The sequence below is a fragment of the Narcine bancroftii genome, chromosome 3, assembly GCF_036971445.1.
Source record: "Narcine bancroftii isolate sNarBan1 chromosome 3, sNarBan1.hap1, whole genome shotgun sequence".
In the NCBI taxonomy this organism is placed as follows: Eukaryota; Metazoa; Chordata; class Chondrichthyes; order Torpediniformes; family Narcinidae; genus Narcine; species Narcine bancroftii.
The window spans coordinates 264,273,749-264,287,531 of NC_091471.1; the positions used below are offsets into that span (position 1 = coordinate 264,273,749).

Here is a 13,783-nt window from a genome sequence, read left to right on the forward strand (position 1 = left end):
AGTATGGAGTTTGCTGATCAGTTTTGAGGTGATGATCGTGTTAAATGCCAAACTCTAGTCAATAAAGAATATCCTGATGTATGGATCTTTGCTGTCCAGGTGTTCCAGGGCTTTGTGTAGAGCCAGTGAGATGGCATCTGCCTTAGACCTGTTTCTTTGATATGCGAACTGGAATGAATCCGTGTCACCGCTCAGACTGGAGCTTTCAAAGCACTTGATGTAAGTGCTACTGGTTGATAGTATTGGATCTATGTCACTGGGACACCCTATTATGCAGATTAGATTTACAAGGACGCCGCCTGGATAGGAGAGCATGCCTTGTGAGGGTAGGTTGAGTGAACTTGGTCTTTTCTCCTTGAAGCGACAAAGAATGAGGGGTGACCTGGTGGAGGTAAGAAAGATTATGGCAATGCCCAGAGGCTTTTCATTCGGGCTGAAATGGCAAACATGAGGGGGGGCATAGTTTTAAGTTGGTTGGGAGTAAGTTCGGGGGGGGTGCATGTAAGAGGCAAGTTTTTCCACACACTGAGTGGTGGGTGCATGGAATGCGCTGCCAACAGCAGTGATGGAGGCAATGGAAGGTGAGCCATTAGGATAGGGACATGGAACTGAGAAAAATGGAAAGTTATGCAGTTATGACTTCCAGAGAGTTATTAGTGGAGGTTAGTAGGTCGGCACAGCACACTGCCACTGATTTCTGCATTGGAATACAGTGTAAATGATCGGTCAGGTTCCTTATATCTGGCGGTACCACCTGAATATAAAAGGAACAAAATGGCATCACACATGGTTGCAGCAGGCCACTCTGGCTCCAAAGAAAGGTGCAATCTCTCATTCTCTTTGTTCTCACTATGATCGGAAAACACTGCTAAATGTAAGGAGTGCTAAGACTCTTGGGTCTACCGAACGAGAGAAGGTACTGTGTGAATATAACAATAATAAAAACCGTGTTGATGCCTATTACTGAAATGCGAGGAAGAGATCCTTGGAAACGGTGTTCGATGAAGTAGAAGCTCACTGAACTTGCCGGCATCCGTGCAGGACTCGAAGCGAATCTATCCGGGCCTGTGATCCCGACAATTTTAATTGGAAATTGGATCTCCGTTTAAAACAAAAAAGATGGATTAGCCACGGCTGCATCTGAATGCGGTTGTGGGGTGGAGGGGGGTTACAGGGCACCAGGACTCCACTCCAGATGCGCCATCCACCCAGCAATATGTTGGCTTTGATTGTTGATTACAGGGTATTGTGTCTTTGTGTGGAGATCTGTTTCATCGGGTTGTAACTGTACATAACCATTTACGAATGATGAAAGGATAATAATTTGAAAGTTAAATTTAAAAATAAATTTACACATGAATTTGATAAATGGGGAGGGAGGAAGTGGGGTCCACAAGCACTTGGAGTGGGGAGTACTACAATCCCTGCCATACCAATGGACAAGATCATCAAATATAAAAAAGGTGTTTCCCCCCTCACCTGCCATGTAATTGGGGAGAAGGCATCAACACAGACCCCATGGGATATGAATAATTGTTTGTTCTGGTATGCGGATTGTATGCCACATGCATTCCCTCTCACTGCAACCCTTGAAATAACTGTGTGTCTATTGCAATCCTTGCATGTAAATCAAAAATATTTCACACCACTTAAACCTCCAAAAATCTACATGGATGAATCCTTTCTATTTGAGAAGGTTGTAAATGTTAGAGACAGCATCAGAACTCTAGATCAATAGAATCTGAGAAACAGGTTGGGATGGCACGGTTGGTGTAGTGGTTAGCGCAATACCTTAACAGCGCAAGCAATCAGGACCAGACCTGAGTTCAAATCCCGCGCCATCTGTAAGAATGTTCTCCCCATGTCCACTTGAGCTTCCTCCGGGAGCTCCAATTTCCTCCCACATACCGGAGTATAGATTAATGGGGCGTACATCAGGCGGCATGGACATGTAGGGCTGAATTGACCTATACGTCTACATTTTTTTAAAAACTGATCAGTGGAAATTTCCTCTCCATGTGATAGTCAAGTGATCGCTTTTATAAAATGGTGAAATGAGACACATGGTTATTTAAAAAAAGGCTGGGGTCTTTTTTTTTTGAGAAACAATTCATTCAGGAAGAGTTCCTGATTGTTGGAGGCTCCAAGTGATGTGAAATCTTTCCCTTTACCCCGTCCCCTTACCCACATGATAGTCCGTGGATTTGTTAAAGGTGTTCCATGGGGTAAGTAAAGGAATACCTAAGTTGGTGTATGGGTGAGAAAGGTTTAGAACCACTGGTATATGATGAATCTAACTAGTTTACCTTTGTTTCTGAGCAGATGTTGACGAGTGTGCAGAAAATGTGAACCTGTGCGAGAACGGCCAGTGTCTGAATGCTCCTGGAGGGTACCGTTGTGAATGCGAAATGGGGTTCACACCAACAGAAGACAGCAAAGCTTGCCAAGGTGGGCTGGAATAAAGGCCTCACTCCCAAGGTTTCAAGGAAGTCACATGCAGTAACATTGTTTAAAACACAGCTGCCATTCAACATGCACAGGGGCCAGGATGCAGATTTTCACACCTCGCAAATAACAAACCCAAACACAATTTGCTGGAGGAACTTAACCGGTCAAGTTAGAACTCAGTGGGAGAAAAAAAGAACTCAGTGGGAGAAAAAAAGAATGTTTAATGCAATGACTTGGAGAAAGGCAGTAGAGAAGCCAGTGTAAAGAGGAGACGAGAGATGAGGCAGGGGCCCCATGTGCAACTGGTAAACCAGCTGGAGGTGAAACGTGAAGGACTGAGGCAGAAGAATGGCAGATGAGAAAGAGAGGGCGAGAGAGAGAGAGACAGAAAAAGGGATCAGGTAAAGGTGAGTCACAAATTGGAGTGGAGTGAGTGATTTAAAAGTCAGAAACTACCAGTGCTGAAATCTGATAAGAAGATGGGGTTTGGGGGATGTGGTGATATGTATATACTGCTGCTACTCTGTACTTAAGTGGCAGGCCCGCCCACTGAGGACTCAACCCCCTGTAACTCCTCTTCCTGTGACCTGGCCATAAAGGTCGACCTCCCGGCCCCCTTCAATTCATTCGAACATATTATGGAGTTGGGCCAGCCGAAATCTAATGTGTATTAAAGCCTTTCGTTCCTCACTCAGTCTTTGGGGTCATTGATCGTGTGTATCAGGAGAAAATCAGAATCGAGTGGGGAGATTTGAGGTGGGGGAGGGATGAGAATAGATGGGGGCTGGATTAGGGTGGCTGAGAAAGAGGTAAAAAAATGAAAGGGGTACTGGGAAGACCAGAAATGGTACAGAAAATGTGAGAGTGGACTGAAAGAGGAAAATTTTATGTTCGTACACTGGGATGGAGATGTCTCAGCAGAATATGAGGTATTGTTCCTTTGGTTTAATTTGGGCTTCACTCTGGCACTGGCGATTACCCAGGACAGACAGGTCAGTGTGGGATTGGGATGGGGAGTTGAGATGGATGCAATCGGGAGCTCAGGATGATCACTACAGACAGAGCATAGATACTCTGCAAAACGGCATCTCTCCCTGATACTGCTCGATCCTTTGGGTTGCTCCAGCAGGTTGCACTTAGCTTCAGGCTCCAGCAGCTGCAGTCTCCTGTGCGTTTGCCTGAGAATGACAAGGATCTTCCACAAAACATTTCCACTCCTCCCACCCCAGTCCTGTCACCCCCTCCCCATTCTAAGATTTCATTTTGTGAAGCCACTAACTGCAGCGGTTGAAGCAGATGGATGAGCACTTGTCAAATTAAAACAATCCACTTCAGGATACATAGAATCACTGGCACTGATCTTGTTCCTATGGGAATCAAATATCAGATCATTGATCTAAACCAGGGGTTTTCAATCTTTTTCTTCCCATTAACATCCCACTTTAAGTATGCCATTGGATTCTCTGTGATTAGTAAGGGATTATTTAAGGTGGTATGTGAGTGGCAATAAAAAGTTTGAAGACCACTGATCTAAACTGAAATTCATGTTTTAGCAATCAGGTATACTGATAAATACACAGGCTTCACAGTATAATCACTGATGCAACAGCTCAAAAACTACAGATGATGTGTCAGATTTTTGTCTTTCATGGTTCCACTAAATAACCTGTGTGTTTTGTTCAGATATTGATGAATGCACCTTTCAGAACATTTGTGTTTTCGGCACTTGCCAGAACTTGCCTGGAATGTTCCGCTGTGTTTGCGATGATGGTTACGAGCTGGATAGAAGTGGGGGCAATTGCACAGGTGAGTCCATACCAACGGTGGCACAATATGGCATAAAGTGAGCGGTGAACAGTTCCAGCAGGTAAGATTGAAGCTGTAGTATGACAGAATTCTGATTTGTGCAGCTTGTCAGAACTTCCTTATTCACTTTAACCCAATGATTAGTGACTTTTATCTGTCCAATGAACTGCAAGAGACTGTTTCTTGCTGTATGACTATGACTGGGTGCCCACATATTTAATCTCCACGGCGCTGCCACAATGGGCGTCCTTTGAACTTTGCCATGAAGATATCAAGAAACAATGAATAATGAAAAATCTTTAATATTGTGCTGCATTGGTTAGAAAAACTGAGGTCCTCCATCAGCCAGCTCCCCACCATGACTACCAGCCCCCCCACATCTCCATCGGGCACACAAAACTCAAAACGGTCAACCAGTTTACCTATCTCGGCTGCACCATTTCATCAGATGCAAGGATCGACAATGAGATAGACAACAGACTCGCCAAGGCAAATAGCGCCTTTGGAAGACTACACAAAAGAGTCTGGAAAAACAACCAACTGAAAAACCTCACAAAGATAAGCGTATACAGAGCCGTTGTCATACCCACACTCCTGTTCAGCTCCGAATCATGGGTCCTCTACCGGCACCACCTACGGCTCCTAGAACGCTTCCACCAGCGCTGTCTCCGCTCCATCCTCAACATCCATTGGAGCGCTCACACCCCTAACGTCGAGGTACTCGAGATGGCAGAGGTCGACAGCATCGAGTCCACGCTGCTGAAGATCCAGCTGCGCTGGATGGGTCACGTCTCCAGAATGGAGGACCATCGCCTTCCCAAGATCGTATTATATGGCGAGCTCTCCACTGGCCACCGTGACAGAGGTGCACCAAAGAAAAGGTACAAGGACTGCCTAAAGAAATCTCTTGGTGCCTGCCACATTGACCACCGCCAGTGGGCTGATAACGCCTCAAACCGTGCATCTTGGCGCCTCACAGTTTGGCGGGCAGCAGCCTCCTTTGAAGAAGACCGCAGAGCCCACCTCACTGACAAAAGGCAAAGGAGGAAAAACCCAACACCCAACCCCAACCCACCAATTTTCCCTTGCAACCGCTGCAATCGTGTCTGCCTGTCCCGCATCGGACTGGTCAGCCAACAAACGAGCCTGCAGCTGACGTGGACTTTTTTACCCCCTCCATAAATCTTCGTCCGCGAAGCCAAGCCAAAGAAAAAAGAAAGAATAATACAGGGGACTGTGAGTTAGAAGGTAGAGGTTGTGTTTTGGAAGTAAAAAAAAAAATCACAAAGCTGGAGAAACTCAGCAGGTCAAACAATATCCTCTATGTAGCAAAGATAAAAATACATAACCAACATTTCAGGCTTAAGCCCTCCATTAAGGTATGGAAAAATATCGGCAGGCGTCTGACTGAAAGGGTAAGGGGGAAGTGTGGTCACAAAGGCAGGAGATAATAGGTGGAGAAGGGAGGGAGACGACAGCGACAAACAAGGGGAGGAGGGACGGCCGGGGGAATAGAGAGGGGAAGGGGGTGTTGTGGAACCTGGTGGGTGATCAGTCATCAATGGTTAAGTGATTTAGATGATTGTTAATTGGGAGCTGCTGGAATTACTCCCACAGATATCAATGAATGTGGTGATCCAGTGAACTGCATCAATGGCCTTTGTGTGAACACTCCTGGCAGCTACCTGTGCAACTGTCCCACAGATTTTGAGCTGAACCCCACAGGGGTTGGTTGTGTGGGTAAGTGTCCCTTCAGCTTTTTGGCTTACTTAACATTTAAAGGCCTTGTGAAAATAAAGGTACAAATTATAATGTAACAAAACTCCAAAGAAATCAGCAGGCTCTGAGACGTCAAGAGAGTCCTCAGGGATACCTGACCATTGAACTCATATCACAGGGATCTCCTTAATAATAGTATGTTAATGTTCTGCAAACTTGGTTGAATCATAGTTGATTTTCCAAAATATGCACACAAGAAATTGGTATCAAATATTAGTGTTTGCATTTCTCCTTGGTGTTCTGCTAGATAGCAGGGATGATTTAAGCCTAGTACCCATCCTTATAATAAAAGATACCAGGCACAATTACAGACCTTATCCCTCTACCTCTGATGTACGCACAGCTTCCTCCTCACTGATGCACAATGTATTGTACCATGAGGACTGCCCTACTCATTTAGAGCTCTCCCACAGTTCATGTGCATGCAGCACTTCTATCACCAGTTGTCATATTCTATGATCATGAACGTTCTCCATCTGACTCCTAAACAACCCCTCAGACACATCCAGAATATTTGCTTCATTCCCTCTCAACTAATAATTGCCCCATCCTCCGTATCAAAGCTTGGCCCTAGTAACAATCAGCTCTGCAGTGCCACAGTACTTCCAATGAAGTACACTGTTTGAGCCTGCTTCTTTCTTGCCCCTGTCGTTTACTGCACCTGCTAAGGATTAAGGTCACCAGCAATGACGATTGAGGGTTGCTGTTCCCTGTTATATAATAGCACACTTCAAATCAACAAGAAAATTGCAGTGCATTAGCATGGAGGTGAGGGGACAGGTGGCTTAAGCTCCTTTTATACTGCAAAGCCACGGTATTCCCATAAACATAACCCGTCTTGGGAAGCTGACTTGCATGCTCACACAGACCCGAGAAAAGCCGGCTCCTTGAGTCACATATGCTCCACTGCTGAGACTACCTACATAGGTGAATCGAAGACAGGACACAATCTATCTTGTGATTTTTATTCCCACAGTGCTCGAAACGCAGATAAAACCCGGCTTTCAAGCTCTGTGTAAAAGGGGTTATAGTTTTTTGTTTGGGTTTAATAATCATAAAAAAGGAAACAGTTAACATTTCAGATCAATGACCTTTCACCTGAACAATTGGAAAGTTAACATCTGAAGGAGTGTTTCCCTCATTCTTTAGAGCAGTCACAAGCAAAATGACTCCACTGTGAAATATTACACACATTGCCTTTCAAGAAATATTGCACAATCTCAACTTTGTTTTTGGTACGTTGGTAACTGTGCATCCTCAGTGGTTCTCTGGTTCCTTCTCCATATGAAATACTCCCTGTCCAAACTCATTGCTTGCGCTATCTTTATTACAGACACTCGGGTTGGTAACTGCTTCCTGGAGACGTTGCCGAGGGGAGATGGAGGCATTTCCTGCAGTGCAGAGATTGGCGTTGGTGTCACTCGAGCCTCTTGCTGCTGCTCCTTGGGAAGAGCCTGGGGAAACCCCTGCGAATTCTGCCCTCCTGTTAATTCAAGTAAGTGCAGCCAGGACATTTGGATTACTTCATCGATGATTTTAATTGTGGATTCAGCTCAGCAGCCATTGAGGGGAGACTAAGCAGATCAAGGTGCAAGAAATGTCTTCTTCTGCTTGAAAGTTCAAGGAGATTCAATAGAACATAATCCCTTCCACCTGCTCCACAAACACAATCCCTTTGCATGCTCCAATCAGCCACAGTTATTGCAGGATGCTGACATTTTGCAGCATGGAATCCAGCAACAACAGCCTGACACCTGGCCAGTTCTTCCTACCCTTGATTGCAATGAGGTACAATATTACTGCCCTCAGTATCCAGGGGTTTGGTTGCTTGTACAACAGGCAGTATGTCTATAACTAGTAACCAGCACAGTTTCATCTTCTGAGCAGAAATCATCCTCTTGAACCTTGATCCTTTCACAGAGTGAAGTGTTGATAAGAGCACCACAAAGCATTGGTGCTAAAATAAATATGTATAAAAAGTTTGAACTTGTATCATTTAATTTTGTAGTTAGTTTAAAACCAACTATGATCACCATTTTAAAGTGCATGTCAGCACAGAAACAGGCCATCTTGTCCAAGCCGAAAAACATGCCCTCCTGTTTTCGTCCCACTTGCCCGCATGAGGCCCATGCTATTTCAAGGTCCTCCCATCCATGTAGTTATCCAAGTGGTTCTTAAAGGAAATTGATGTACCTGCCTCGACCCACTTGGTCTGGCAGGTCTGGAGATGTTCTCATCTCCCTCTGAGTGGTCCTCTCCTGTCCCTTTTAAATCCCACCCACCTTATGGTTATGCCTTCTCGTCTTTGATTCTCCTCTTACAGCAATCAGACTGTCACTATTCACCTTACCTGTACTCCTCATGATACTATAGACCTGAATAAGATATTCTCTCAACCTTCCATACCCTTAAGAAAAACAGACTTAGTTTTCCCAATTTCTCATGATAATCCTGGCAACAACTTTGTCAGCCTCCTATGTACCCTTTCCAACTTTATAATATACTTTACAATCACATAGCTAAGTGGTCAAAACTGCACACAATATTCCAGGTGTATCCAGACCAACATCTCATATAACTTCAACACAACATCCCAACACTTGTATCCAATGAAGGCAAGCATCCCAAATGCTCATTTCACTGTGCAGTCTGTCCATGATCTAAAACACTGTCAGACTGAGGCTACCCACAAATTGGAGGAACACCATCTCCTATTCCATCTGGACACCCTCTGACCTAAGGTCATTAACATCGATTTCTCCGTTTTCCGTTAGCACCCCCTATCTTTTCCTTGTATCCTTTCCTGTCAAAAATGACCCCCCAATCAATTTTCACCTTTCTTCTCCTGTCCTTTTATCATATCCAATTAACATCTGTTGTCTGTTGGTCTGTACTCCCCCTCCAGTTCTTCCCTTTTCACCAGTTTTTTAATATAGGCCCCTGATGGGCACTACCAGTTGCCCCAATAACCACAAAGACAGAGATTGAGGGGAACGATAGGCTTTATTGTACAGAAGACTTGAGCTGGCCCGGATCCAAGCTAGGGAAGTGCAGGGAAGGGAGAGGTGGCTCGACCTTTATGGCCTAGGCCACAGGGGAGGAGTCCAGGGGAGAGTGTCATCAGGGGGCAGGCCAGCCCGTGCCTTTAACAGCCAATGACTATGTACAATCCATATCATTACAGCCCCTTCCCCACTTTTTGCTCTTGTCTTGAAGAAAGGCTCAAGCCTGAAACATCACTAATATTATCTGTGAGCACTGCTTTGTGAACTATTCAGACACAAAGTTCACAGACTGTACAACAGGCTTTAATCAGCTTAAACGTACACACCAGGTCTCCTGGCTCCACGTACCCGACTGCTCCCAAAGGGGCCGACGCGAGTCTTTATATGGACTGGTGATTGACAGCAGGCAGGCCAGCCTTCAGGTTGCCTACCTGCAGGTACAGTGATTGCTCCCTGCAGTAGGCCGGTAAGAGTGCAGCCAGTTTAGTGTTGTATCACTGCAATATTTTTACCTCCTATGGACACTGCAAGACCTGCAGAGATCCTCCAGCACCTCTGCGTTTTTACTACAACCATAGCACCTGCAGATTTTTGTGCCTTACCCACTAACCCTAACCCTCTGCTCCATAGCACATTTCAGGTCACTGCCTTTGACAGAGTATGTCCTGCCCTGGTTCATTTTGCCCATATATAGCATCTTGCACTTCTCTGAATTGAACTGCATCTAAGAATTACTCCAGGTCCCCATCCGTACTAGATCCTGGTGTACACCCAGGTAACCTTCTTCACTGACCACTGTATCACGTATTTTTCTTTTGAGTCCTCAGCAAACCTACTCCCCCTGCCACAAATATCCTTGTCTAAATCATTACAAAAATCAAGGGTCCTTGTTCCAAATCCTGAGGCACTCCACTGATCATAGTGCCCCAATCTGAAAAGCTTGTAACTAGGGTGATGGGGGTCCTCTATGATGTCGGCCATCTTGTGCTGCCTTCTGCGTTCCTGAGCACTTGAGTTGCCAAACCAAGCTGTGATGCCACCAGCCAATATACTTCCCACAGTGCACCTGAAGAAATTGGGTAGAAAATCCAACAGCATGCCAAATCTCTTCAGACTTCTGAGAAAGTGGAGGTGTTGGTGTGCCTTTACAGTTGCCTTGATGTGCTGGCTCTAGGAGAGGCCTTCTGAATTATGGACTGCCAGGAACAAAGATTGTGACTCTCTCCTGCTCTTTCCCATCACTGCAGACAGGTGCGTAATCCCTCAGCCTTTCCTCCCGAAATCAAGCTCTTAGGTCTTGGTGACCAAGGAGAGGGAAGAGAGAGAGAGAGTGTCATGAAGTTACTATTCAGATTGGAACTGAGGGGGAAATAAGGGAAGGATCATCCACTTGAGAATTGGTTTCCTTTTAATGTGTATACTTTAACATTACCTTTTACAATGAACATTCTATTCTAGCTGAATACAAGACACTCTGTCCAGGAGGAGAAGGGTTCAGACCAAACCCCATCACTGTTATCCTAGAGGGTAAGTCATCCATTTCAATAAAATTCTATTATAAAAAGTGGTCCATATAGATTGTAATGTGACTGCTGATGGTTCTCGACAGATATCGATGAGTGTCAGGAACTACCAGGCCTGTGCCAAGGTGGAAATTGCGTCAATACATTTGGAAGCTTCCAGTGTGAATGCCCTGCTGGTTATTACCTAAACGAAGATACCCGTATCTGTGAAGGTGAGAATGGATTATTGGCCTGAACCTTTCCAATTTTTGAATCAGGAAGGAGGCAGTGTTGTTATGCAAATCTGCAAATTTTTCTCAAGTAGATTCAAATGGTCTTTAACATTAATGACTGCCAGCAATTCTAACTTTCCTGACTGGTTAGTTTTATTTGTTTTCATTTTTAAGTGAAATTAAATACACTATGTAAAGAGAACATTCCTTGGACTTCAATCCCTAATACTTAATTCCTTTATATGTGATAGAAGTCTATCTGTCCTGCAAAACATCCTTTTACCCCAAGACTCCTTTGAAGAAGACCGCAGAGCCCACCTCACTGACAAAAGGCAAAGGAGGAAAAACCCAACACCCAACCCCAACCAACCAATTTTCCCCTGCAGCCGCTGCAACCGTGTCTGCCTGTCCCGCATCGGACTTGTCAGCCACAAACGAGCCTGCAGCTGACGTGGACTTTTACCCCCTCCATAAATCTTCGTCCGCGAAGCCAAGCCAAAGAAAAAATTGCTGCCACTTTATCACCTTGTATCCAATTGGATCCACTGTTTTATAATTATGCCAAGTGTTTTATGAAAATCTATAGAAGCCACATCCACTCTGTTTTCCTCTGCTATCCTCTCTGTGACCTTTTGTTGGTGGAATTAATTAATTGTAACCGAATATCTTTATTCAGATATCGATGAGTGCACCACCCACATTGGGATCTGTGGGCCAGGAACGTGCTACAATACCCTGGGCAACTATACCTGTGTCTGCCCTCCAGAGTACATGCAGGTCAATGGAGGAAATAACTGTATGGGTAAGACTACCAGCTGCATAAAAAATTCACAATAGCTTACGATGTTCTAAACCAGAAAGAGTCAGAGTCATGTTCAGGACTAGTAACGTGTTCAGAGTTTAATTTAAAACAGCCATGAAGTTGTGAATAATTAATATCTCCATAATTTACCAGATTTCTTCAGGACCGAGTGTTTGTAGATCTATGAAAGCAGCTAGAGATCATAAACATAAGCTAAATGCATCTCTTTAGCCTGGAGATTTCACCCTACTAGTTACAATTAGCACCCACTGAAAATCAATTGAAATAGGACACCCTGTAATTTTTCACAGGTAACAAACACCTGTAGAGGAGATGGCCTTGTGTTTGATGAGCACTTTTACTTGGTGGTTAAAGATATTTGTGAGTAGCCAAACACTTCTGTATGATGCTGTTAACTGTGTAGCATCCACTGGAACTCCCATGTAGCTTTCACCTAGATGCTGTCTTCATTGTTCTAACCTCATAAATAGCATTTAGTGTTCATTTATCTGTAGTACTCACTCCTATGCAGTTAAATTTTATGTAGCAAGCACTTTCATCTCGTGTTGAATCATCCATAATTTTAATGCATTATGAAATGGCACTGTAGCAATCTGATGGATAGAACTTCCTCCTATATCATCCACTGCTGTGCAGAGGCCATGATAACATAGCATTCATCTACAAGGCAACATTCATGTTTGTCGGGTGGTTCAAATGTCCGCATTCGTATATGGACTTCACAAATATGCAGACACTAATTGCAGAACACCACAGAGGCAGAGCAGTTAGTGCTCCTAGTTCAGAGCTCCAATGACCTGGGATCAATCCTCACTGCCCATGCTATCTATGTGGAGTTTGCTTGTTCTCCCCATGACTTTATGGGTTTCCTCAGAGAAATCTGGATTCTTCCACATTCGTAAGATATGCTGGAACACTGATTGGCCACTGTAAATTGGCTGAGGTGTAGGTAGTTGGCAAAAAATCCTCGGAGAGGTGATGGGCTTATGAGAGTTGTGAGGAAGACCTCTACGTAGCATGTGCTCCTCGCTGGCTGTCACTTGCCCACTGCTCCACTTCAAAACAGCGCAGCAACAATTCCCTCTCCCCAAAAACATGCATTTGATTCAATAATTTGCCATTGTGAATTTGGCCTCGTGTTTAGTTGAAGGGTGGAATCTAAGAAGAGTTGATGGAAATATGGGTAGAAATAAAGTGAAATATGCACAGAATTAGGGTAAGGGGTCAGCATGGGCTCAGAGGGCTGAATGGTCTATTTCTGTGCTGTATGGCCTGACTCTTCTGTGACAGGATCTACAACTTTGACTTGCTCCCAACCCTAACCTTTCACCATCAAAGTGTGACTTGAGGAAGCAAATAGAGAGGGGGGAGAGTACAAAGAACGTAAGAGGATTTCAAGGTGCATCCCAGATATATTAGTATGGAACATTTGGCAACAGACTAGGTACATTGGGTCAGATGGACACTTGTCAGTTTTACACATTCTGAAGGAGAGAAAAGTTCTGGTGCAGCAGAGAGATTCAGGAATTCAATTTGTTCTCCCCGATGTCTTCTGGGGAAATTAATAAACATCTTCCTCATCCAAATAACAAAAGCAGGGAATGTTATGCGTTAAGATTTTTTGTAAGGTCTATACAGCTGTCAGTTACATATTGAGAACTAAGATTTATGTTCCCTGAACTGGTGTAAATACACTTGTGTTCTCATATGAGATGGTATAACACCTGCGTTCTGACTTGAGATGATGTAAGACCTGTGTTCTGACTTGAGATGGTGTAAATACACTTGTGTTCTGAATTGTCCCAGATATGAGGAAGAGCGTCTGCTATCGTAACTTCAACGATACATGTGAGAACGAGCTCTCATTCAACATGACCAAGAAGATGTGCTGCTGCTCGTACAATGTGGGCAAAGGGTGGAACAAGCCGTGTGAACCTTGTCCAACCCCAGCCACATGTGAGTCAGGGTTATTATTAAAAAGCTTCAACATAGTTTAGGGTAGTGGTGTACATTCTTAACTGGGGTGTGGATGCTGGTGGACAGAACTGTGGACAGTGGTGTGCAAACTGATGGATGTTGTTACGGGTAGTGAGGAACGATGGTGTGGGTGATGGACAATGTGAGTGACAGGACAGTGTGGGTGACGGACGGTGCGGGGACGGACGGTGCAGGTGACGGGCAGTGCGG

General features: G+C 44.5%; 1 protein-coding gene across 3 annotated transcripts in view; it reads left to right on the top strand.

The window, feature by feature from the left end:
• The window catches only part of fbn2b (fibrillin 2b), a 231,149-nt gene that overhangs the window by 180,306 nt on the left and 37,060 nt on the right, over positions 1-13,783 (top strand). For 2 of the 3 annotated variants that reach the window (XM_069927972.1, XM_069927974.1), the window contains 8 exons: positions 2,323-2,448; positions 4,132-4,254; positions 5,872-5,994; positions 7,367-7,528; positions 10,497-10,565; positions 10,648-10,773; positions 11,450-11,575; positions 13,403-13,552. In XM_069927972.1, coding sequence (XP_069784073.1) covers positions 2,323-2,448; positions 4,132-4,254; positions 5,872-5,994; positions 7,367-7,528; positions 10,497-10,565; positions 10,648-10,773; positions 11,450-11,575; positions 13,403-13,552 — 1,005 coding nt within the window. The remainder of the gene's footprint in view (positions 1-2,322; positions 2,449-4,131; positions 4,255-5,871; positions 5,995-7,366; positions 7,529-10,496; positions 10,566-10,647; positions 10,774-11,449; positions 11,576-13,402; positions 13,553-13,783) is intronic. The other variant, XM_069927973.1, reaches the window with a different exon arrangement.